At 40.2% G+C, this 25,374-nt stretch overlaps 1 protein-coding gene across 4 annotated transcripts in view; it reads left to right on the top strand.

The window, feature by feature from the left end:
• Positions 1–19,364, top strand: part of ACAD11 (acyl-CoA dehydrogenase family member 11) — an 88,287-nt gene extending 68,923 nt beyond the window's left edge. The window contains exons 14-20 of one of the 4 annotated variants that reach the window (XR_009054243.1): positions 2,898–2,964; positions 3,578–3,663; positions 6,522–6,593; positions 7,486–7,640; positions 9,058–9,137; positions 15,579–15,695; positions 16,553–16,662. Coding sequence is in view for 1 of the 4 variants with exons in the window: in XM_057738310.1 (XP_057594293.1) it covers positions 2,898–2,964; positions 3,578–3,663; positions 6,522–6,593; positions 7,486–7,640; positions 15,579–15,695; positions 16,553–16,662; positions 18,099–18,213 (722 nt within the window). In the remaining 3 variants the exon portion in view is untranslated. Of the gene's footprint in view, positions 1–2,897; positions 2,965–3,577; positions 3,664–6,521; positions 6,594–7,485; positions 7,641–7,673; positions 7,748–9,057; positions 9,138–15,578; positions 15,696–16,552; positions 16,663–18,098 lie in introns of those variants that run through there. The other 3 variants (XR_009054245.1, XM_057738310.1, XR_009054244.1) reach the window with 3 other exon arrangements.
• Positions 19,365–25,374: the final 6,010 nt, after the last annotated feature.

Genomic DNA, 25,374 nt, shown 5'->3' with positions numbered 1-25,374 from the left:
ACACACCTTTTTTTTTTTTTTTTTTTTGGGGGGGGTACATCAGGTTCAATCATCTGTTTTTATACACTTATCCCCATATTCCCTCCCTTCCTTGACTCCCCCCAACACACACCTTTAAATTGTAACTTTAATTCTATTGAGTTCTTTCTTTTCTGGAGACCTCTGTCTTGGAGTCTGTAGTCTTCCTATTCCGATCAATTTTACAGTTTGTTTATTTTGGTCAGTCACTCTCTTTAATGCTGCAGACTTTTCACATATTACAGATCCTTGGTTTTCTATTCATACTTAAGAAAAAAGGAAGAGTAGCTAGTTGAGGTTTCCTTTGTTTTAACAGCTCTTTTCCAGGCATGTTTCTCTCCTGAGTACCAATTCCGTAAGAAAACTTTTGGTGGAGCAGGGCTGGTACTCAACTTTTGAGTCTGCTGATGAGAAGCTAGCTTTTAGGCTACAGGCCCCCAGGTCTCTGAATGACTTTATTCACTTTTTTTGTAACATACTGTACACTTTTCTCCTTCAGGCTAAGTGTCAGATACCTGCCTGTGAGAATGCCACCTGTTACATTTGCCCAACTATAAATATTGAATTAATCCCCCTTTTGTAGCCTTACTTCTCAGTCATAACTTCTGACTTCAGAGTCAGAACCCTCTCCCTTTGCAGTTCGTTACATCATTTGCTAGGGTCTAACTGCTCTGCACATTTCATTGGTCAACTTGCCTCTATCTGTTCCCTAGATATTTATTGAAATCTCTCATTTGTTGGTGACCACGAACATCCCTAATCCTATGCCTCACCTTCTTTACTTCCTTTTCTGTTGTGGTTATGCCTTCATTGTACCTCTATATTTTTATTTCAGTGGAATCTCAGGAGCCATGGGAGATAAACACCTATTTCTGCTACCTTGAATCTCCAAGTTGGTTTTAGAAAAGCTATCAATTCAGTTTCCATTCTGAGCTCTAGGAAGTTCTCGATTGTTTCCACTCTGTAGTTTTCTCTATTTAGTATCTCCTCAGATAGACTAAAAACACTGCAAGAGCTATCGTTGTACATTCTGTTTCATACATTTCTTCTGTAGAGCCAATTCAATTGTAAGGAGTTTCAGAGTTTCAGAATTTCAGATGTGAGTGCTAATGTTTAAAGTAGACCCCTTTTCTCTAGCTTTTCTCTTTATTTTTACCCTCTCTTCTCTTTCTTTACCTCTGCTTGCCTTGGTCTGTTTCTAATCATCTTTCTTCTAGCGCTGCTTCTTCACTCTGTCCTCTTCCCAATTCTCTCTCAATCTGTAGAGTTAAGGCATCACTTTCCTCTGGGCTCTACCCTCCCTGACTCCTCACATTCACTATTATGTGCGCTATTTCGAGACATTTCAGTGTACTACCCATTTTTCTCCTTTTTATCTTTGTTACACATGTAGGTCTCCCAGGAATACTCTTTGAATAGCTTTGCAGCTCAACAATTTCCAATTCATGGCCAACCTTACTTCATCCCTACTCCCATTCCCCCCTCCCCTTATTATTTTGAAATAAATCCCAGACATCACATTATTTCTTTCACAGACATTTCAGTGTGTATCTCAATAAGGGTTCTTTTAAAAATGTAACCACAAAACCATTAGCACACCGAAAATTACTTAATATCATTACATATCCAGTAAGTATTCAAGTTTCTAATTATGTCATAATTGTGATCAGTGCTTTTTAATTTGTTTAATTGAATTAGGGTCCAAATAAGATCTAAAGCTCCTATTGGTTGGTACTCTTATTAAGTCTCTTTTCACCTCTTTTCACCTGTAAGCTCCCTACATTTTTCCCCTAGTCTTCTTTTTTCCTTTTTATTGAAATTTAATTGGTAAAGAAACTGGATTATGTGTCTCATAGATTTCCCACAGTCTGGCTCTCACTAATTACATCCTTGCAGCATCCTTTAATATGTCTCATAGAGTTTACCCTTTTAAGTCCTGGGATTTTATGGTGTTATACTACTATTTAACATAATTCCTAACATTTCGCATTTAATCTTCATATGATTTCACATCTCCTAAAACCACTTCTTATAAGAAGTTATGTGTTTAACTTAATCTGACCCAGTTGTTTGCAGTCTTATAATTAGAAAACCAGTTAAATGGTACTTTCCCTGAGGAACTAGGTGCTTAGACTCATGAAAATGAAACTTACTTTTTGCAAGAAGGCCCCTTTGGGGAATTGCCATAGATGTTAAACTGTAATTAAATAAAAGTTTATATTAAAATGAAAATAACTTTATATTTTCAGATTTTAAAATAAATCAATGAATGAGAACCTAGGCTTACTGAAGATAGAATCAGAGCCTCATATATATGGACAGCTCCCAGTAAATCGTCAGCTGCTCCAGAGCATAACTAGGGCAAATTATGTAATTTGGGATAGATACTGAAATCCTCAGACACACTCACCCTCACCCAGCTCCGTGGCTGCAGAAATCAGGTCTTTCTCAGCCTCTGGTTGGGAAGTAAATATTATGAGTTTTAGTACTTCTTGCCCGTCAGAAAATATGAGATCTAAACAGGAGGAAATACGCTAGAGGTAGTTCACAACCTTTCTAGCATGCTGATGTCTGAAATGGTGTGAATGGGAGAGCTTTCATTTTGTCTTAAGGGCTGCAGCTCTTTCGCAGCTTCTTTGACTTCTGGTTATTTTCGTGCAGAAGCTCTCATTGAGAAAGTCGGTTCTTGGCCTTAGCTAGTCATTTTTCTTGGGTGATATATAGTTTTATACATAAGCATTATTTTTTTTAATTAATTAAGGGTTTTCTTCCTGTTTGTTTTGCCAGAGGTAAACTTAGAAAGATTAGAGCTTTTAGGGTGAAATGTCAGACTAAAAATTTCTTTTTATGTATTCTTCTCATTTTCTCTCTGGTTTTAGGAGCTGGGAATCCAAAGTGCAAAATTGCAATTGTTATGGGAAAAACTAACAGTAACTCTGTAACCAGGTAATAAGACAATAGTGATTGAGAAATCTATGAGGAATGAGTCAGACTTTCCCTGTATCCACTTAATTTACTTAAAACGCAACATCTGGGCTCACAGATCATAATAATATAAATATATTATGACATTAAATGTCACATATTTGTATTTCACAGTTATTTTGCTAAAAGATATATTTAGAAAACGTTTTAGGGAGTGTTTGCTGTACATTCTTCACTGTGGAATTTCCTGTGTTAAAAAGTATTGCTGATTTCTCAAGGCTGTTTGGATCAGATTATAAGATATATAAAATTTTTCAAAACTGTAAGTTAGACATGTAGAGCCAAGGCAATAGTGTTGAAATGTTTAATATAGTGAACATCAAGATGCCAGTTACCACTCTGAGCAACGAGAAGCCTCAATTAAATAACTTTCATATATTTTCAGATCGTTGTGGTTCCAGATCACAGCCTGCATCTGAATGTACTTAATGTATGTTTTTTACACAGTTCCCATCCCACACATCATTGCTTATGTGATTACATGATAACAACAAAATGACAGTTGAGACTCTAACATCTGTTTTATTTTTCCTCTTAGCAAACGTTTCGTAACATCTGTTTTTCTTTTGACCAGACACAAACAGCACAGCATGATTCTTGTTCCCATCAACACACCTGGAGTAGAAATAATAAGGCCGTTGTCTGTTTTTGGCTACCTGGGTAAGTACTCAGTCAACCTGTTTGTGTATTTGCAGGCAGGAAGACTAGAATATGCAGTAACACTGAAAAGCCTAGATAGCATTTTATTTAATTTTTTAAATATTTATTTATTTCGCTGCATCGGATCTTAGTTGCAGCATGTAGGATCTTCGTTACAGCATGTGGGGTCTTTCATTATGGCAGGTGGGCTCTCTAGCTGTGGTGCATGGACTCCAGAGCACGTGGGGCTCAGTAGTTGCAGCTCCAGAATGCACAGGCTCAGTAGTTGTGGCTCACAGGCTTGGTTGCCCTGCAGCATGTGGGATCTTAGTTCCCTGAGCAGGGATCAACCCTGCGTCCCCTGCATTGGAAGGCAATTCTTAACCACTGAACCACCAGGGAAGTCCCTAGATAGCATTTTAATTCTTGAGATGGGTTCTTAGAAATCCTATGACGCTTAGTAACAATACTAGTGGAGTTCAGAATAGAACAATTAAAAAGAGAGCTGGTGCAGCATTCTACCACATTCTGTCTGCTTTCGGGAGAGGGAAGACTGGTATTCAAGGAATAGCAACTCTGTCTGCCAGTCTTCTCTTCATCATCCAGGAGAATGGGTAAATGAACTAGACATGGGAAATTAAATCTAGGTAACCCACAGTAACATTCATTTTTGTTTTCAAATTTAGCTTTCTTAATCAACCTACAGGAGATTTTAATAAGCAACGGGTTTTGACTGATTTGAATGCAAAACTTTTCCTTCCTTCTGTCCTTGGGTGGAATTTCTAAGAAGCAGGGATACTTTTGCTCAGGCTTATGTTCATTGTTTCCTTGCTGCTCAGGTTGCTCACTCAGCAAGTATTTGTTGAGTGCTGAGCACTGTTCCAGGTACTTAGAATACATTAGTGAACAAAATTGACCAAGATTTCAGCCCTTGTGGAGTTTACATGCTGGGAGAAGGAGACAGAGAATAAATACAAGCATGTAAATAAGAAGTTATATAGGTGTCAGCAGGTGATAAATGTTATGAAAAAGTTTACTGAACTTTAGGTTTTGTGGTGACCCTGGCTTTCTCTACAATGAGATATCACCTCACACTGGTCAGAATGGCCATCATCACAAAATCTATAAACAGTAAATGCTGAAGAGGGTGTAGAGGAAAGAGAACCCTCATACACTGTTGGTGGGAATGTGAATTGATACGGCCACTATGGAGAGCGGTATGGAGGTTCCTTAAAAAACTAATAATACAACTTCCATGTGACCCAGCAATCCCACTACTGGGCATATACTCTGAGAAAGCCATAATTCAAAAAGACACATTCAACCCAGTGTTCGCTGCAGCACTATTTACAATAGCCAGGACACGGAAGCAACCTAAATATCCATTGACAGATGAATGGATAAAGAAGATGTGGTACATATATACAATGGAATATTACTAAGCCATTAAAAAGGATGAAATTGGGTCATTTGTAGAGACGTGGATGGACCTAGGGTGTGTCATACAGAGTGAAGTAAGTCAGAAAGAGAAAAACAAATATCGTATATTTATGCATATATGTGGAATCTAGAAGAATGGTATAGATGATCTTATTTGCAAAGCAGAAATAGGGACACAAACATAGAGAACAAATGTATGGATACCAAGGGGAAATGGGGGGTGGGGTGAATCGGGAAATTGGGATCGACACATATACACTATCGATACTATGTATAAAATAGAAAACTAATGAGAACATACTGTATAGCACAGGGAACTCTACTTAATGCACTGTGGTGACCTAAATGGTCAGGAAATCCAAAAAAGAGGGGATATGTACAGCTGATTAATTTTGCTGTACAGTAGAAACTAACACAACATTGTAAAGCAATTATACTCCAATAAAAATTAACTAAAAAAATAGAATAGAATTATTTAAAAAAAGAAAAAGTATGTGTTGGCAAGATGGGGATGGACAAGCTCACTGGAGCAAATCGTGTATGGGGAGTTGTTGGGTTGCAGAGCAACAGCCTGAAAGACCACCAAAATGGGTTTATAATGTTGGTTGGCTACAAACACCCTCCATTGTAGAGCCTATGTTTGAAATTTCAGTGTGATAATTTCACCAGCACCTCTCCAACTCCCGTGTCAAGGCCAAAAGAAACAGTGTGGACAAAGTTGATTATTAATGTCTATTCTGACAGGAAAAGGGTGTGGAGTTAGCATGAGATTATCTCCAGAACTTGGCGGGGAGGAGGGGTGATACAAAGACAAATGTGGATGTGTTCCCAGTCTCGGTCACATGCCAGCATTTTCAAGAGGCAGACACACAGTGAACAAGCCGAGACTGGGAGCAAAAATACCTGAAGGCCCAGCCTCAGCTTTGTCTCTAATGCTGAACCTGCTCTGTGCCTTCGAGCAGGTTCTTCACGTCTTCAGGCATTGGTTTCCATATGATCAAATAAGAAATTTGAATTACATTATTCACTTTCAGTTTTTGAACCATTGGAACTTTTTTTTTCCCAAGCAAAATTTTCTTTGGAACCCTGTATATAAAAAAATTCAAAGAAGAATCAATAATAAAACAATAATAAAATAGTCTGATTGGAGCTGTGGGGCCGTCTTCCTTTTCCATAGCTCTGCAGCTTCAGAGAATGAGTTCAGAAACCTCTTGATGACATGGTATCTAAAATCTCTTAAAATTTCTAAAACAGTTGATCACTTTTCTGGGTACACAGGTGCTGGGGGTTCAGGCCTCAGGTCTACCTAGGAATGTCTGACATATGAGGCCTTTAAAGTCCACTGTCTTTGAGTAATTATAGTTCAGTAGGTTAATTATCTATGAGTATTTCTTGGTCAACTCATTTTGCTCTTCAAAATTTTATTCTCTATTTTATAGATAATTTTCATGGAGGACATTTTGAGATCCATTTTAATCAAGTGCGAGTTCCTGCCACCAATTTAATACTAGGTGAGATATTTTGGAAAAATTATTCTCTAGAATCTTGTTTTAAAATCTTTTCAGGTTTAAATCTGGAAAAGATATGAAGTCTATCATAATTTAGATACTTTCCCCTCTTATTTACTCCACTTATAAGGGAAAATTTTTTCCTTTGGTGGATTTTCTTACGTAGAATAATAAAGTTTTATTTAAGTATTTGATGTGGTATCACATCAATTGAAAAACACAGCTAAATACAAAAATTATACAGTTCAGAGCAATACACTTTGTCCTAAAACATGATTTTCAAGCCTCTCCTTCTCTTAATAAAACCTCAGTACTTCCTGAATTCAAGTCATATACACATTAGGAGCATAAATAACTTTGAACACTGACTGAAATGACTCCATCCTCCTGCTTGTTGGAATCCTGCCCAAACTTCAGGGGACATCTCTGAGGCCACCTCTTTCAGGAGGGTTCTTGTGTTCCTCCTCTTGTCCACTCAGCAAGCCCCAGTCCTGCCAGGCCCTAAGGTTGCGATGATGAACAGACAGCCCCTCCCTCCATTGCCTTTCTTGTCCCTCTCCATATCCCTTATCCCTAGCATCCTTGCTCCTCTTCCAGGTTCTAAACTCGGGACTGTGTCTTATCTACCTTGTAACCACTGCAGCACTAAGAAAATAACTTATGCAGAGTAGGTACTCAAGAGACAGTTCTTTTATCTGATCCACGTTTTTAATGATGGTGGTTTAAAATACATAGACATCAAAAGTTCCATAAATGTATGGTGAACCTTATTACAGAACTGAATTTTTTTCTACCAGAATGCCATTTTTATTGAGGGCAGCACATAATTTTCTCAGGATTTGTGTAAATAACAAAAGAAATAGGCTGTGGTCATGTTCTCCTTTCTTTCTCACAGGTGAAGGTAGGGGATTTGAAATTGCCCAAGGCCGCCTTGGACCTGGCAGAATCCACCACTGTATGAGAACAGTAGGTTTGGCTGAACGTGCTTTGCAGATCATGTGTAAACGGGCAGAAGAAAGGGTGGCCTTTAAGAAGAAACTGTATTCGCACGTAAGGATAGTTTCTTATTTTAATTTATTGTAGCCCAGTGCACTACACGAACCTTGAACCAGAACAGCATTACGTTTTCAGAAAGAGATTTCCTCTACATAAACAAGGTGATTCTTTTCCACAAAATATATTTATGTCTGTATTTAAGTATAGTCTCACAAGAGCTGGTTATCTTTGTGAAAGATTAAATAATTCCTTAAGTGCTTCAACACCTTAGCACACAGAATGTGGACAATTCCTTCAACTTTCTCAGACTCTCAGTTTGTAGAGAACCTCGTACAGTAGCCCTTTCTGTGGACATGAGAGGGCTGTTGTAAGGAGGAAGGAAGCCTTGTCCTCTGGCTTTCTGGAAGGAATTAGGACAGATAAGTGGAGAGATACGGGAAAATACCCTAAAACTCAGTGAAAGAAGAGAGATCTAAAAGTGGAATGGACTGCTTCAGAAAGAAGTAAGCTTCCTGTCACTGGGAGAAATGCAAGAAGCAGTGGAATCAGCATGTGGTAGGATGTTCATATTTTGAATTCTCATCTCTAAATTATGTGCCACTGAGTCTGTTGTTTACAAAGCACAATAAACAATATAGTTACATCCTTGCATCTGGGCACTGTAATCCAAATTAGAGAATATTTATCAAGAGGGAAAAGACAGTATCATTTCAGATTTCCTTGCTTACAAGAAATGTTGAAAGGAGCTTTTAAGCTGAAATAGAAAACTTTTTAAGAGAAGTGAGATATCCAAATCATTCCCAAAAAAACCCTTTAAGAAGGTAAGAAAAGTTATTATTAAATATTTAATACTTATGATTGCTAACATGTAGTGTTAGGTCAAACTTGTAGGGATAAAACTGTATTCGTACTTTCTGGATATGTATATTTTAGTACATTTTATGATTGTCACAGATGTACTTTACAAGGGGTTGTGACAATCTGATAAAAATTCTGCAGTGTAGGGCTTCCTAGGTGGCGCAGTGGTTAAGAATCCACCTGACAATGCAGAGGTCACGGGTTCGATCCCAGCTCCAGGAAGATCCCACATGCCACGGAGCAACTAAGCCTGTGTGCCAAAAAAAAAAAAAAAAAAAAAAAAAAATTCTGCAGTGTATTTTTTACCTTGAATTCCTATAGGCCATATTTGCTTTTTTGTGAAAATAGTATTCAGCATATCTATGACTTAGATGTAACATTGTTCTTATGGAAAAATACAGCCTGCTGTATGGCACATAATGTGAATAATTTGAGGAAGACCCCTTTCGTAAACACTGAGGGCAAGGGTTCATTGTTAGATGGGCACCGTTGGAGGAGATGAGAAGATGTGAACATTTGAGACCATGGATACAACTCCACGACGCTGCTGGAACAGGAGCTAAAGAGTTGCTCATGGCATCAACTGTCACTTCTTACACTTTTCTCTTTCCAGGATTGCCTGGAGCAGAGTGAAAGACGGAACAGGAAGATTAACCTACAGGCATCTGGAACACACAAAAGCACTCTGCCCAGGTGTTGCTTTCATGAGAGATATTTTAATACTGTGCTAGAGGGAAGCTTCTCTCCCACTTTTTAAATTTAATGTATCAAGCAGAACAAGCCTGGGCTTTTCAAAAATATGCCTCCCTTCTCTGGAAACCTCTTGCATTTGGCACAAAGGAAATGACCTGGCAGAAGCAGAAGAGATGTATGAACATGTCATAAACAAAAATCTGGGCCAGCCTTTTTTCCCTTTTTTAATTTGTGAAAGTAACATTCCATTCCCTGAATTTGGAGACCCCTTCCAGCTGCCTTCTAATTTATTCCAGGCACTAAAGCAAAAAGTTCTTTATCAAAGTTCTGTCTTAGTAAATAAGTTTGGTAACTCCTTAGAGCATCCCCTTAATGCTTTTCAGCAAATCTAGGGTCTGTAGAGACCCAGCTAAGAACATTTTCCTTTATTCTAAAGCTAAGAAGTAAATGCAAATGGGGATCTGTTCATGAAGTTATTATCACCCAGTTTGACAGCCATCAAAAAGACACTCACTGACTGCTGGAGGCTTGTTTGACATTGTTAATTCAGAGCTTTGTTTCACCCTCTAGGGCAGTGCTATCCAATAGAAATATATATTGTGAGCCACAAATGTAATTTTAAATTTTCTAGCAGCTACATTTTTAAAAAATAAAAAGAAATAGATGAAATTGATTTTAATAATATATTTTATTTAACCCAATATATCGGGAATGTTACCATTTCAGCATGAAATCAATATAAAAATATTATTAGTGAGGTATTTTACATTGTTTTAAAAATAATGACTTGTAAATTGAATGTATATTTCACACTTATAGTGCATCTCATTTCAGACTAGGCATGTCTCACATTTCATGTGGTTAGTGGCTACCATATTGAACATCACTGTGATAGGGAAACTGATCAAATATCCACTGTTGAAGAAATATACTACAGCAAGCATGACCAAGCATAAAAATGGCTGTGGACAGTTACTGTGGCTTAACTCAGAGCACTGTAATTTTCTGCTGGTCAAGCATCTTAACAAATATTATTCTCATTGTAAACACCAGTTCTGTGTTAGAATTGGAAACAAACAAACAAACAAACAAAAAATCTTTTACAGCCAACTGCAAACATATGTCATGTCTCCTGGGTTTCCCAGTTGAATTCTGAATGCTTGGTTGCTGATGGGATTTATGGTGAGGTTTAGTCTCCATGTTCTTCCACTTATCTCCCTGCTTCTCTTCCAAGTTCTGACCAATGGAGAAAACTCAGAGAATATTCACTAAGCCAAATGAAAAGCAAGCACCGATTTTTTAATTAAATTTTTTTTAGTTTTGAGATTGTTGTATATTCACATGCTGCTATAAGAAATACAGAGATTCAGTTTCCCCCAATGACAACCTCTTATCAAACATTATCAGAACCAGGATATTGTCATCAATACAGTCAAGATACAGAACATTTCCATGACAACAAAGAGCCCTCATGTTGTCCTTTCATAGCTGCACCCACTTCACTCTCACTCCTCCTTCCTCCTTAATCTGTTCTTCATTTTTGTAATTTTGTCATTTCAAAAAAGAAATTATACAGTATTTAAACTTCTGGGGTTGGTTTTTTTCACTCAGCATAGTTCTTTGGAGACTCATCCAGGTTATATGTATGTATCAGTAGTTGGCTTCTTTTCATTGCACACATTCCTTGGTGTGGATAACACAGTTTATTTACCTGTGGAGAGATATTTGGGGTTTTTTCCAGTTTTGAGCTGTTACAGCTAAAGCTGTTGTAAACATTCAAGTATAGGTTTTTGCATCAACATAAGTCTTTATTTCTCTGGGATAAATGCCTAAGAATACAGTTGCTGGGTCATACAGTAGCTGCACATTTAGTTTTTTAAGAAACCGCCAAATTGTTTTCCAGAATGACTGTACTATTTTTCATTCTCACCAGCTGTGTATGAGTGATCCAATTTGTTTAAGAAAATCAGTCATTGTAATGCGCCATGTTAACAACGTAAAAAAGAAAAACCACATGATCGTATCGATTGATGCAAAAAGGCACTTGACAAAATTCAGCATCTATTCATGATAAAACTCTCAGCATACTAGAGATAGAAGGGAATTTATTTAACCTGGTACAGAGCATCTAAAAATTCTACAGCTAACATCATACTTAATAATAAAAGACTGAAGGCTTTCATTCCTAAGATTGGGAACAAAGCAAGGATGTTTACTCTCACCACTGCTCTTTATCGTCATAGAGGAAGTCTTAGCCATTATGGTGAAACAAGAAAAAGAAATAAAGTGAATATTTGGGAGAAAAAATAAATAAAACTGTCCCTCTTTGCAGACAAAATGATTGTGTAGAAAATCCTTAGGAATCTACCAAACATAAATAATAATAAGTAAGTGAGTTTAGCAAAGTCACAGGATTGTATCAACATGTAAAATTAACTTTATTTCTGTATACTAGCGGTGAACAATTGGAAGCTGAAGTTTTTAAAATACCATTTACAATTGACCATTTACAATTTGTTACAAATCTAATAAAACATGTATAGAATCTACATGCTAAAAATTATAAAAGTGTAAAAGAAACCAAAAGAAGGGGCTTCCCTGGTGAAGCAGGTTAAGAATTCACCTGCCAATGCAGGGGACACTGGTTCAGTCCCTGGGCCAGGAATATCCCACGTGCCGAGGAGCAGCTAAGCCCGTGTGCCACAGCTACTGAGCCTGCACTCTGAGCCTGTGAGCCACAACTGTTGAGCCCACATGCCACAACTATTGGAGCCCGTGCACCTAGAGCCCATGCTCCACAATAAGAGAAGCCACCACAATGAGAAGCCTGCACACCGCCATGAAGAGTAGCCCCCACTCTCTGCAATTAGGGAAAGCCCACACAACAGCAACGAAGACTCAACACAGCCAATAAGTAAATAAATTTATTTTTTAAAAAAAGCTAGAATCATTATTTAAAAAAAAGAAAGAAACCAAAAAAAGCCTAAATAAATACAGAGAAATACTGTGTTCATGGATTAGAAGGCTAACATAGTAAAGATGTCAACCATCCTCAAATTGCTCTATAGATTTAATGTAATTCCAATCAGAATCCCAGCAGGACATTTTTGTAGATATAAGCAAGCTGATCTTAGAATTTATATGGAAATACAGAGGAACTAAAATAACAAAACAATTTGAAAAAGAAGAGTAAAGTTAGAGGAATCACAGTATCTGAATGAAGACTTACTTATTATAAGCTACAACAATCAAGACGGTGTGGCATAAAGAGAGACACACAGGTCTTTGGAACAGAATAGAGAGTCTAGAAATAGACTCATAAAAACGTGGGTCGATTGACTTTTTTATACAGGTGAAAATATTACGAAGATAAAAATCTCCTGACCTGGGATTAGGCAAAATGTTCTTAGACATGCACGAAAAATGTGACACATAAGGGGAAAAATTGATAAATTGGACTTCATTAAAATTAAACACAGGACTTCTCTGGTGGCTCAGTGGTTAAGAATCTGCCTGCCAATGCAGGGGACACGGGTTCTATCCCTGGTCCGGGAAGAGTCCACATGCCATGGAGCAGCTAAGCCATGCGCCACAACTACTGAGTCTGTGCTCTAGAGCCCGCGAGCTACAACTACCAAGCCTGCATGCCACAACTACTGAAACCCACATGCTCTAATGGCCCGCATGCCACCACTATTGAGCCCGTGTGCTGCAACTACTGAAGCCTGCATGCCTGGAGCCTATGCTCCGAAACGAGAGAAGGCACCACACTGAGAAGCCCAAGCACCACAATGAAGAGTAGCCCCTGCTCACCACAACTAGAGAAAGCCCATGCAACAATAAAGACCCAACACAGCCAAAAATAAATTTAAAAATAAAAAATAAATAAAACAAAATATCTTAAAAAAGAAATTGAACATTTTGGCTCTATGAAAGTCACTATTAAGACAATGAGAAAAGGTATGGATTGGGAGAAAGTATTTGCAAACTGCCTATCTAACAAATGACTGAAAAATGAACTAAGTCCAGCTCTCTAACCCCAATTAAAAAATGGGTAAATGACTTGAACAGACTTGTCAGCAAACAACATATAGATGGCAGATAAACACATAAAGAGGTGACCAGTGTCATCAGCAATTAGGGAAATGCAAATTAAATCCACCATGAGATATCTCTGCACACTATTAAAATGGCTAAAATTTTAAAATACTCACTATACCAAGTGCTGATGGTTTGGAGAGCAGCTGGAACTCTCATGTACTGCTGGTGGGAATGCAAAATGGTCCCAGTCACTCTGGAAAACTTTGACAGCTTCTTATAAGTATTTGCCACACAACTTAACAATTCTACTTCTGGTATTTGCTTTAAAAAATGAAAAGGTATATTCACACAAAAACCCATATACAGACATTTACAGAAGCTCTATTAATAATCACCAAAAAATGGAAACAACCCAAATGTCCTTCAACAGGTGAATGGATAAACAAATCCTGGTACATCCCTACAATGGAATACTTACTCAGTGATAAAAAGGAATGGACAGTTGATACACAGAACAATTCAGATGAAATTCAAAGGAATTGTGCCGGGAGAAGGAAGCTGGCCTCTAAAGAGTACATGCTAAATGTTTCCATTTATGTGACATTCTGGAAAAGGCAACAGTGTGAGGGTGAGTCAAAAATTATGTGCACTCTGGCTATAGAATTTAATTAATTTTTAGAAAAGAAATACATCATCAAAATCTCCTTGCTTGTCAATACACTTTGTCCATCTGTCAACAAGCTTTCGTGTTCCCTCATTAAAACATATTTTAGGCTGAGCTGCAAGCGACAAGTGCACAGCTGTCTCCACTTCTTCATCAGAATTGAATCTTCATCCTGGTAGGGCTGCTTGCAGGGGACCAAACAGATGAAAGTCCGATGGAGTAAGATCGGGACTGTAGGGAGGGTGCTTTAACACCTCAAAAAGAAGTTTCTGCAGTGTGTCGGCAGTGTGGGCAGAACTGTGCGGATGTGCATTGTCATGCAAGATCACAGCGCCCTTGGATAGCAGTCCCCTGCATTTAATCTGAAGTTTAGGCTTCACCTCTTCAATAAGCATCTCACTGTAACGAGCACTGTTGATTGTTGATAATGTTCCAATATTGGCCCTTAGAATCCCAGAAAACTATAAGCATCAATTTTCTAGCTGATGGTTGACTTTTGAACTTTTTCTTGGTCAGTGATTGAGGATGTCATTCTGTATTCTGCCACTTACTCTCAGGCTCGTAGTGATGAATCCATGTCTCGTCACCAGTAATGATTCTCTTTAAGAAACGTTCACCTTCCTTAGAGCATCAGTCCAAATTTTGTTTGCAGATATCCAAACGCTTCTGTTTATGCTTTTGCATGAGTTGTTTTGATGCCCATCTCTCACTTTTTGAAACCTAAGTCTGTCGTGGGTTGCTTTGTTTTGAGATGTTAAAGCATCCTTCCTGTAGTCCTGATCTTGCTCCATTGGACTTTCACCTGTTTGGTCCCCTGAAAGCAGCCCTCTGAGGACGAAGCTTCGCTTCTGATGAAGTGAAGGCAGCAGTGCATTCGTGGCTCACAGCTCAGCCTAAAATATTTTTTAATGAGGGAATACAAAAGCTTGTCGACAGATGGGCAAAGTGTATTGAAAAGCACGAGATTATGTTGAAAAATGCTGTATTTGTCTTTTCTAAAAGTTAAAATAGATTCTACAGCCAGAATGTGGATAATTTTTGACTCACCCTTGTATGATAACTGAGAATCATTCAGTGGTTGCTAGAGGTCAGAGGTAGGGCTAAAAAGGGGCAGCATGAGGGACTTTTGGGGGAGAAATCAAACTGTTGTGTATCTTGATTGTGGTTATACCAATATATACATGTGTATCTTGATTGTGGTTATACCAATATATACATGTGTTAAAGTTCATAGAACTCTTCACCAAAGAAAAAGTTCATGTTTACTAAATAAGTAATAGTGATAACAAAGCAAAGGAAGCTGGGTGATTTTCACACTGGAATTGTCTTGGGAATTATCTAGATCACCTGTAAGTAGGTCTGCCACCTTACATTTAACCAAGTTTCAACGAGAGCATGCAGTTAGCATTCAAAAGGGCCAATAAGGAGTGTCTTGGCAATAAGACAGTTGCTCAGTTAAGCCATTTTGACTTTAGACACCAGGATATCCAAAATAAATTATTTTTCTGAGCAAATAAAATTTTTTTCTAAAATCTGCCAGTGTTACCTGCAGCATTCCATGGGTATGTGGCTGGCTGATTGTATCAAACAAATTAACTATTCCATTTAAAAACATATAGAGTAAGGCTTGAGAACAGTCCTCAACATAGAGGTTGTTTTCACCAAACTACTAGTTGGTGTTACATGTGGACCTCAGACACCAGCTTCTCTCCTTCTCCTTCTTTGCTCCCCTGCAGGAGGTGGTGGCTCACTGGATTGCTGAAAGCCGCATTGCCATTGATGAGATCCGCTTGTTGACCTTGAAAGCTGCCCACAGCATTGATACTCTGGGCAGCTCTGGCGCTAAGAAGGAGGTGAGGCCCCTTGGACCACCACCTGCCAAGCCTTCTCCAGTTTGTCTTACTCTTTGGGCCTTCCAGGTTTCATGGTGCCTTGAGGGCACTCAGAATATTGGAAGCTTCCATGTGATTTTGGTTTAAAAATTATAAATGTATGCCACTTGCTAGTTTTGCTTTCACTGGGCTGCTTTATGGGATGATTTTCAGGATGCAGAATATCTTCAGCTTTCTTGAGATGCAGTAACAGAAGGTAGAGAAATACTAAACTTTATACTGACTTGGAACTGTACCCAGTATGTCACTTTCTGCTCGCTTTTTAACCTTGGGCAAGTATCTAACCCGTCTGCCTATGGCTTAGGGTTCTAGTGACGACTGACCAAGTTGATGTGGCGTGCAGAGCCCTATGCTGCCACACAGAAATGTTTCACACAGGGCACCTCGCGTCCCTTGCCTTCTCATGTGCCTGGCCTATTTGGAATAAGAACATGATCGTTTTAACTATAAAAGCAATGAAATTGCTAAGGGAAAACTGATGAGCGAAGACTCTTTAACTCTTTTTGACCCCTAAGATGATGAGTATCATTTATAAGCTGCCTGAAATCCTTTTGGAAACAAGGCAAGTTAAAAATAAGTTAATAAAGTGTGATTTAGAAGAGAGATCCTTTCCAGAAGGTCTGTGTTGACTGACATGTGTCCGGTAGCTGCATTAGTGGATCTTTGTTGGCTTTCATCAGAGGTCCTGTTTCAGTGGTGAGTGTATGTGGGAAAGCTCCCTTGTTTCTTTTCACAAAGAAAATACAGATTATATCAAGTTCTGTCACATTGTTTATTGTCTAAGAAGGGAACATTCTTTTTGTATCTTGTTTATGTAGATTGCAATGATTAAAGTGGCTGCCCCTCGGGCTGTCTGCAAAATTATTGACCGGGCCATCCAAGTGTGTGGAGGTGCAGGCGTTTCCCAGGATTACCCTCTGGCTAACATGTGAGTAGATGTCATTTAATCACCATCTGCATTTGATGGACTTGGAGTTAAAAATCTACAGATGCCTTGATACTAACTGTTTATGAATAAAATAAAGGTAACTGACTGACTTTAAAGCATAATTGAAGGCTAACTGAGGCAATATGGGTACTTTACTATAGAGCTCAGTACCAGTAAATAGGTGTATGATTACAATTGTCATTTCAGTCAGTCTTGTTCACTTTTACACTGAGAGGATGCACTGAGGGTTCCTGGGCTGTAAATAACTCATGGGGGTTCACCCTGGAACAGGAAGAAGTGGAGGTGAGCAGAGCCAGTGAAAGAGGGCCCAGAGCGAGGCTTAGGTAGCACTTAGGATACTTTACCACCCACACCCAGAGGCCACGGCCAGCCTGTGGCAGTGCGTGCCAGCCGCCGCCTCATTTTTTTTTTTCAGTATGTGTGTATTACATCTTTATTGGAGTATAATTGCTTTACAATGTTGTGTTCATTTCTCTTGTACAACAGTGAATCTGCTGTATTTATACATATATCCCCATATCCCTCCCTCCTGAGCCTCCCTCCCACCCTCTCCATCCCACCCCTCTAGGTCATCACCAAACATTGAGTTGATCTCCCTATGTTATGCAGCAGCTTCCTACTAGCTATCTGTTTTACACATGGTAGTGTATGTATGTCAGCACTACTCTCTCACTTCATCCCAGCCTCCCCTTCCCCTGCTGTGTCTTCAGGTCCGTTCTCTATGTCTGCAGCTTTATTCCTGCCCTGCCACAAGGTTCATCAGTACCAATTTTTAGATTCCATATATATGAGTTAGCATATGGTATTTGTTTTTCTCTTTCTGGCTTACTTGGCTCTGTATGACAGACTCTGGGTCCATCCACCTCACTGCATATAACTCAATTTCATTCCTTTTTATCAGCCATCATCTCATGTCCACACTGTGGTTGCTGGGGTCAAGAAGGAACACTCTCCACTGCCCATCACCACCGGGCACAGTGCCACCTCCTCTGTCACACTGGAGTTAGTCTGGTGCCCCATCAGTTTTTCCCCCATCAATTTTTAATAGGAAAGAACTGAGTATATAGTACTATATATTTATAGTATATAAATGGTATATATTCTTCATGGCCTGTGGATTACAAAGATATCTCCTAGTTCTAGCAACTTCTAGTACCTACAGCAAACCAAGACTGAGATTAAGCCCACTGCACTGTGCCACTGAAGCGTCCACTCCCAAGGTGAGGACTTTAGAATGGCATTTCAGAAGCCCTTGGGCTAACTTTCCTTGATTTTCCCTGTGTGGTTTTTCTTATCACTGCCTTGGTGAGATTTCAAACACTAATAATCTTGGTTTAGAATCAGAGTGACTGATGTTAAAGCATCAGGTTCCTCTTTGATAAGTGCTGCCACCCCTGCCCTTTGTGTTTCTCCAGGTATGCCCTAACACGAACTTTGCGCTTAGCAGATGGGCCCGACGAGGTCCACCTCTCAACAGTCGCAAAAATGGAGCTGTGGGCCCAAGCCAGAAGTCTGAGGGCCAAGGTGTAGGAGGTGACACCACCTCACCTCGATACATACTCCGTCAGCGCCAGCATTTCAGTCTCATCCGCTTTTGCAGCAGTTTAAGCACAGGATTAATTACTCATTTTGGTAAAGATTTGACAATCTGTTTCAATCAATGGGTTTTATCATTTCAAGGGTCACACTTAAAATTTTATAATTTCAAGGGTTTAAGTGAAAAAAGGATATTTTATAGCTGTTGTCATTCAGTCTAACACCTGAGTGAATAGCATTTATTTTTTAAACACTCCACTTGTAAAGAAATCATGAAGTAAATTGGAAAACTAAAGCAGAGCGTAAAAATATTTTCACTTTTTTACTTTCAGGAATTGTTCCATTTAAATACATATTTGAGGGATATTTAATCACTAATTTATAAAAAATATAGTGGGATCCCCTTTTACTATTGGTTTTAGGGGTTGCCTTAACACTTTGTGGCAGTGTTTGCACTGGGGAAGGATGTGTGACTGATTGGGTCATTTTAGAGTTCATATTGTTAGAAGCCTCTTCATAATTCAACAGAAAGCATTTATACATAAAATCTGATTGTTACTAGAAGACATGGCATCTTATGAGAAAGTATAATTAAGAAAAATTTTAATCCTATATAAAATGTTTATGAGAACAGGGAATAGTTTAACCTGCAAGAAAGTCATATAGTTTTGAGAGGAGAGTAAGGACAGTCTGCGTTGAACACCATTCTGTTAGTAGCAACACCCTAAGGCAACATCCTTGTGGCACCTTACCTCAGCGCTGCTGAGGACCGCAGCCTAGGCCACGTGGGAGTCTTGAGCACCTGAATCGTGGTCAGTGTAACTGAGGAACTGAATTTTTGATATTTTAAAAATTTTAATTTAAATATAGATTCTCAACTTAGTTACTGGAAAACTTTTAAGTATGCTTTGAATAACTTGGGTATGTGAATTGTCTTGCAAATGTAAATTTTATGAACTCTAAATACAGAGCAAGTATTTTGAATGAAAATTTAGCATCCAAATTAAGTGTAAAATACACAGCAGATTTTGAAGACTTGGTATGAAAAAAAATTAAATGTCTCAATACTTTTTTAATATTGATTATGTGTTGAAATGGTAATATTTTGGAATATACTGAGTTAAATAAAATATTATTTAAATTAATTTCACCTGTTTCTTGTTACGTTTTTAGTTTGTGGAATTGGAATAGTTACTGGCATATTTTTTAAATTTTCAAATGAAAGTATTTTGAGTTCAGAAGGCTTTAAAACTGTTTTATTAGAAAGCATACACATCACATGAATTTACTGATGTGCAGAGATTATTTCAATCATTATTTGAATGTCTTCTTGGAGTCGGGGTGGGGACCAGGCATTTGACAGACCTGGAGTCTAAGTCTTCTGTGTCATGCGGGCTTTGTAAACATTTGCCTTTGAGCCTTAACCTCACTGTACCTTATGTTTCTTTTTGTACGTTGGGATTAACTTGTAAACCTAGAGGACGCTTCTCTGCTGAGGGCTTATGTGACAATCACTGAAGCCGTATAGAAGCACTCTGATATTTGTGATACTTGTGAATAAAGCACTATATAAGGCATCCTTGTTTTAAGTGGATAAAATCTTATAACCCAAGCTAGTCAGCCTTAATACTAGTTTTAAAAGTTGTGACTTAGAAGAAATCAGGATTGTTTCTGAACAATTAGAATTAAAAATTATATCTGGTAGTTGTAATTTTGTGATAATTTTTTCCTGTGAGAAAAACTGGCTGAATTGGTGGTTGACTCATTTCAGTTGATCTGTTTCTATCTATGTCTGCAGTATCTGCAGCCATCCCCCAGTGTGATCTGTATTCCCCTCGCTCACCTACCTTCAATTTATTCAGGTAGAACCATGTCAAAAAAGAATAGTAAAGGTTGTTGCAAGGGAACTTTCCAGTCCCCAAAGGATAAAGTAAGATCAAGGGAACTGGGACTTCCTAGGTGGTGCAGTAGTTAAGAATCCGCCTGCCAACGCAGGACACACGGGTTCGATCCCTGCTCCAGGACGATCCCACATGCCACAGAGCAACTAAAGCCGGATTACTGTGGTAGTCTTCTACCTGGGCTTCAAATCTGTTCTCACAGCAGCCAGCATGAGCCTCTCAGAATGATGCAGTGGCTTTTTCCATCTCACTAGAAATAAAACCTAAGTCCTCACCTTGGCCAAAAAGGGTCCCCCTAAGCTTGTCCCCACACCTCTCTGCTCATCCACCTGCCTCCCTCCAAACAGCGTCAGGACTGTGGTTCCAACAGACCCCACCACTGGGCCTCGGAGCCTTGGCTCTCACTGTTTTCTCTGCCTGGGAAGACCTACCCTGAGGTTCCTACATGCCTGCTCCAAAGTCATCTTGTCGAAAGGTCCTTTCTTAGCCACTTGTTGTGAACTAGCACCACCTGCTCTCACTCTGCAGCCCCTTTACCTGCCATTCTTTTCACAGCACTCATCACTTGACGTATCTACTAATTTATGGTCTGTCTGCTCACTAGAGTCCACTTATTTTGTGAACTGGAACCACACCTGGCTGATACTCACTCAAAAAAGTATGAATGATGAATTCATGTGCACGGGTGCTCTCCTGGTTCCTGATTTGCAACTGATGAGAGGGTAAAGCATTTATTTATAGGTCTGCAAACAGAGCGGAAGCCTGAGCACCAGCCCGTGAACACAGAGGTTGGACAGGAGACCCAGCGTGGGTTACGGGTAACTGGAGAAACACGGGGGCTGAGAAGGTATGTGAGTGCCCAGCAGTGGGGGTGCACAGCAGTTTGGACAGATCAGTTGATGAAACAGGTATTTAATGAGTACTTAACAATTCAGAGAATGCACATTTACTTTCTAAAATTGTCTTGATGTGGAATCCAACCTCATCAGCCAGAGTGCTGTGATCAGCTCGAGGTACAGAAGGGAGTCAGGATAACTAAGGAAAACAAAACCACATTCAGTGATTGTTCGAATTTTCCAGTTTTCCACATAAGCAGTATTCTGGGAAGTGGCCTCACTTAATTCAGGGCAAAGAGCATTCAGGGTTTATGATCAGAACACAATATTTTTCTTTCTTTCTTTTTTTTTTTTTTGTTATCTCTCATTGTGACTGTCATGAAGAAAATCCACAAAGTGGACAGTGTAAGTGTGGTTGCGATAAGCACTGTGAAACAAAGGATTTCATCTGCCTTACCTTCACCCAAAAATATGTGAGGAAACAAAGGATGGTCATCCTGAGCAGTGCCTTTCTGGGGCCTGCCTGTCAGCTGGAGAACAGCTCGTGACTCCTTCGCCTGCTGGATTGATGGCTGTTACCGCCCGGGTGGAGTCACACTTCACTCTGAAATGAGGGAGAGTGGAGGCTGCAGACGCCTCCTCACCCCACTGCCCTGGCCTCTCTGACTTCAGTTTCTACTGTTTTTTCCTTACTCCACACCAGTCACACTGGCCTTCTGCTGTTCTTCTGATACCCCAGATTTTTTTTTTTTTTAATTAGAAACAGCATATATTGTTCCTTGTTAAAATAGGGAACTCTTATGAGAAACAAACGGTGCAAAAAGAACATTCCTGTGTTTTCTCACTTATCCTAACAGGCTGGGACTATGGATTCCAAACCTTCACTGTGTGCGAGGGAAAGTGCTCCACCTACTCCTGGGAAGTTAGGCTACTCTAGTTTTACCGTTGATTACTCACATGCATGAAAAACAGATCAAAACCCAACTGTTAACAGGCTACCTGTCCCTCGGCACACAGGCCCAGTCCACTTGGGTAGACAGACAGACGTGAGCCTCAAGTCCACATCCCCCTGTGCAGGCAGGATTAGCGGTACCCTGGTAATCAGGTGGGTGCTCCTGGCTAGGGATCGAAGAAGACCCCAGCTCCTGGTCAGCTGGCTGGATACATGCAGCCTCCAGGGAGAGGCGGAGATCCCTTCTCAGCAAGGAGTATTTTGGGTGAAGTAGGGCACCCATCTGGCCACAAATGGTATCTGGTCCAGAAGTGACGTAAATTCTCTTGTGATCCCTTAAACTGACAAAGGTGAATTCAAGTTTCAAAATGGCACAAGTTATACAAGGTAGAGAATGTCATTAAGACAACAGTCTCATCATGTCCTCACACAGACCCTGACCTCCCCCTCCCGCTCCCCCTCCAGGACCACTAGGTCCTGCCCACTGTTCCTTGTGGGCAGCAGCTTCCATCATCCAGAAGCCTTGAGCAGCCTTCAGCCTCACTAGTTGCGAGTGGCCCAGTTAAGGAACTCCATGGCAACTTCAAGGCCAAGATCCTCCCTCAGGGTTTTTGTACTTGCTTTTCTGTTTGCCTAGAAAGCTCTCCCCTAACCCCATATTCTCAAGGCTTGCTCCTTCCCTGTAAATGTAAGTCTAGGTGTTCCCTCTGTGACCACCCCATCTAAATATCTCTGCCCTTCTAACACACACACACACACACACACACACACACACACACACACACACACACACACGCACACACTCCTTACCCCCTTCCCTGGTTTGGCTTTCTCAGAGGCTGCTCTTCATTGCGGTGTGTGGGCTTCTCATCGCAGTTGCTTCTCTTGTCGCAGAGCACGGGCTCTAGATGCACGTGCGGGCTTTAGTAGTTGCAGCATGTGGGCTCAGTAGTTGTGGCACAACAACAACTCAGTAGTTGCTGCTCTGCGGCATGTGGGATCTTTCCGGACCAGGGATTGAAGTCCCCATACTTCTTTTTTTTTCTTAAAGCTCATAGTTTTTAGATATGTATCTTTCCTTTTTATTTGGCTCACTGTCCCCCTTTCTCACAAAGAAGTATGCTTTAGCAGAGGGGGCTTTTGTGTGTTTGCCTCGCTGCTACATCCTCAGTGTCTAGAACAGTGCCCAGGGAGTGCTTAATAGGTTCTCACTAAACATCTGTCGACTATGGCAACGGAATTCCCCCAGCTGACAGAGCGCAGGGATCCCAGGAAGTTTGCTTTCCTATCCATCAGAAGTGTGGTAGCGCAGGCTCCTGTTTACACTCAGTGGCCGGGCAGATGCTTAAAAGAAGACCTAAAACCATGCTTCTCGATCCTGGCTGAGCATCTGCATCCCCTGAGGAGTCTGATGGAGACTCAGCTGCCCCAGCCCAGCCCCAATCCAGTGCTGGTGATGGTGACTTCAGTGGTTACTGATGCACCAGGGCTTCTGGAGAAACAAGGGCCTAGAGTAGAGACTCACTCCCTGCAAATCTTGGTCAGGTCTGTTTTAGGGTGTCTGGCTGAAAACCCTAGGGAGAGACTGGCTAATGTGTGCTAAAGGGAATCTGCTATGTGGGCATGGAAGCAGAAGACCAAGGAAGCCTGGAGGGTCTCACCAGGAAAGGACACAGGGACAGAGAGTAACTGACCAGCAGGGCTGATCTCCCTCGGCCTCGCCCCACCCCAGTCTGCGCCTCGCCCACTGCCCCACCTGCTCAGGCTCTGAGGAGCCGCTGGTTGGCCAAACTCAGCTCACAGGCCACCTGGGCCTGTCCTGGAACAAGGAGAGAAAAGAGAAATATAATGCTTGCTGCATGTGTGATTTTAAATTGTCTGGTGCCACATTTAAAGAAGTACAAAGAGGGACTTCCCTGGTGGTTAAGAATCCACCTGCCAATGCAGAGGACACGGGTTCGATCCCTGGGCGGGGAAGATCCCACATGCCGAGGAGCAGCTAAGCCCGTGCGCCACAACTACTGCGCCTGCACTCTAGAGCCTGTGAGCCACAACTACTGAAGCCTGTGTGTTCTAGGGCCCTCAAGCCACAACTATTGAGCCTGTGTGCTGCAACGACGAAGCCCACACACCTAGAGCCTGTGCTCCACAACAAGAGAAGCCACTGCAATGAGAAGCCCTCACACCGCAACAAAGAGTAGCCCTCACTCTCCACAACTAGAGAAAGCCCATGCAGCAACGAAGACCCAACGCAGCCAAAAATTTAAAAAAGTAAAAGTAAAAGTAGAAGTAAAAACTAGGAGAAAGTACAAAGAAACGTGAGAAATTAATTTTAACAATATATTTTATTTAACCTAATATATCCAAATATTATTTCAACATGTAATCAATATGAAAAATTACCAATAAGATATTTTACAATTTCCCCCTAAAATCTAGAGTATATTTTACATTTACAACACATCTCAATTTGGAAGCTAACTTTTCAATGGAAATACTTGAACTATAAAAAGTTAATTCTCTGTGGATTACATAAAATTTATAGTTGGAAAAGTAGATTCATGTACTCGAATTGTTCCAAACATATTTATAAGTTTTCAAAAACTGAATTGAGCATCAGTTTTTAAACTTAAAGAAATTTAAAATGAAATTAAAAATTTAGTTTCTCAGATATATTTCAAGAGCTCAGAGTCACAAGTGGCCAGTGGCTACTGTCTAGGCCAGCTCATTCCTGAGACACCGACCCACCAATCACACTCAGTGCGGGAAAGGCCTTGGACCTCAGATACAGAGAACAGTTACTGAGAAGCCAAAAACAACTGTTCCCTACTGTAGCTAAGGGAAGGTAGTATTTTTATTTTATTTTTTATTTTTTTTATTTTTTTTAATTTATTTAATTGGCTGTGTTGCATCCCTTTTTTGCTGTGCGCAGGCTTTCTTTGGTTGCGGTGAGTGGGCACTCCTCTTCATTGTGGTTGGCGGGCTCCTCTTGTTGCGGAGCACTGAAGCCCACGGGCTCTAGGCGCACGGGGCTTAGTTGCTCCGGGCATGTGGGATCTTCCTGGAGCAGGGATCGAACCCATGTTCCCTGCATTGGCAGGCAGATTCTTAACCACTGCGCCACCTAGGAAGCCCCAAAGGTAGTATTTTTATATCTTCTATTTTTTTTTGTTTAGTGAAGGAAAAACTTAATTCCAGTGTATTTCCTGTATTTAGAAAACAAAACAAAACAGAGCCATCATGACAAGGAACTGCTAAGAATTTCTAGTTTACCAAGGGTCCTGGGGTAAACCATTCCTCAAGATCACGGGAGGGAAAATTGGTATTTGTTCAGGGCGGTTAGGGTTTCCAAGTAGGAAAAAAGCTTGGCTCTAATACATGGGAATCATAGGGTATAAACTCAGTCTCTTGAGGACACACAGTTGATTTGTGAGCCAGAGTCCACCCTGCTTGGTGGGAATTAATA

Source organism: Hippopotamus amphibius, chromosome 6 (assembly GCF_030028045.1).
Source record: "Hippopotamus amphibius kiboko isolate mHipAmp2 chromosome 6, mHipAmp2.hap2, whole genome shotgun sequence".
Classification (NCBI taxonomy): Eukaryota; Metazoa; Chordata; class Mammalia; order Artiodactyla; family Hippopotamidae; genus Hippopotamus; species Hippopotamus amphibius.
Note: the sequence above shows the minus strand (reverse complement) of the source record. Positions and strands in the feature narration are given on the sequence as shown.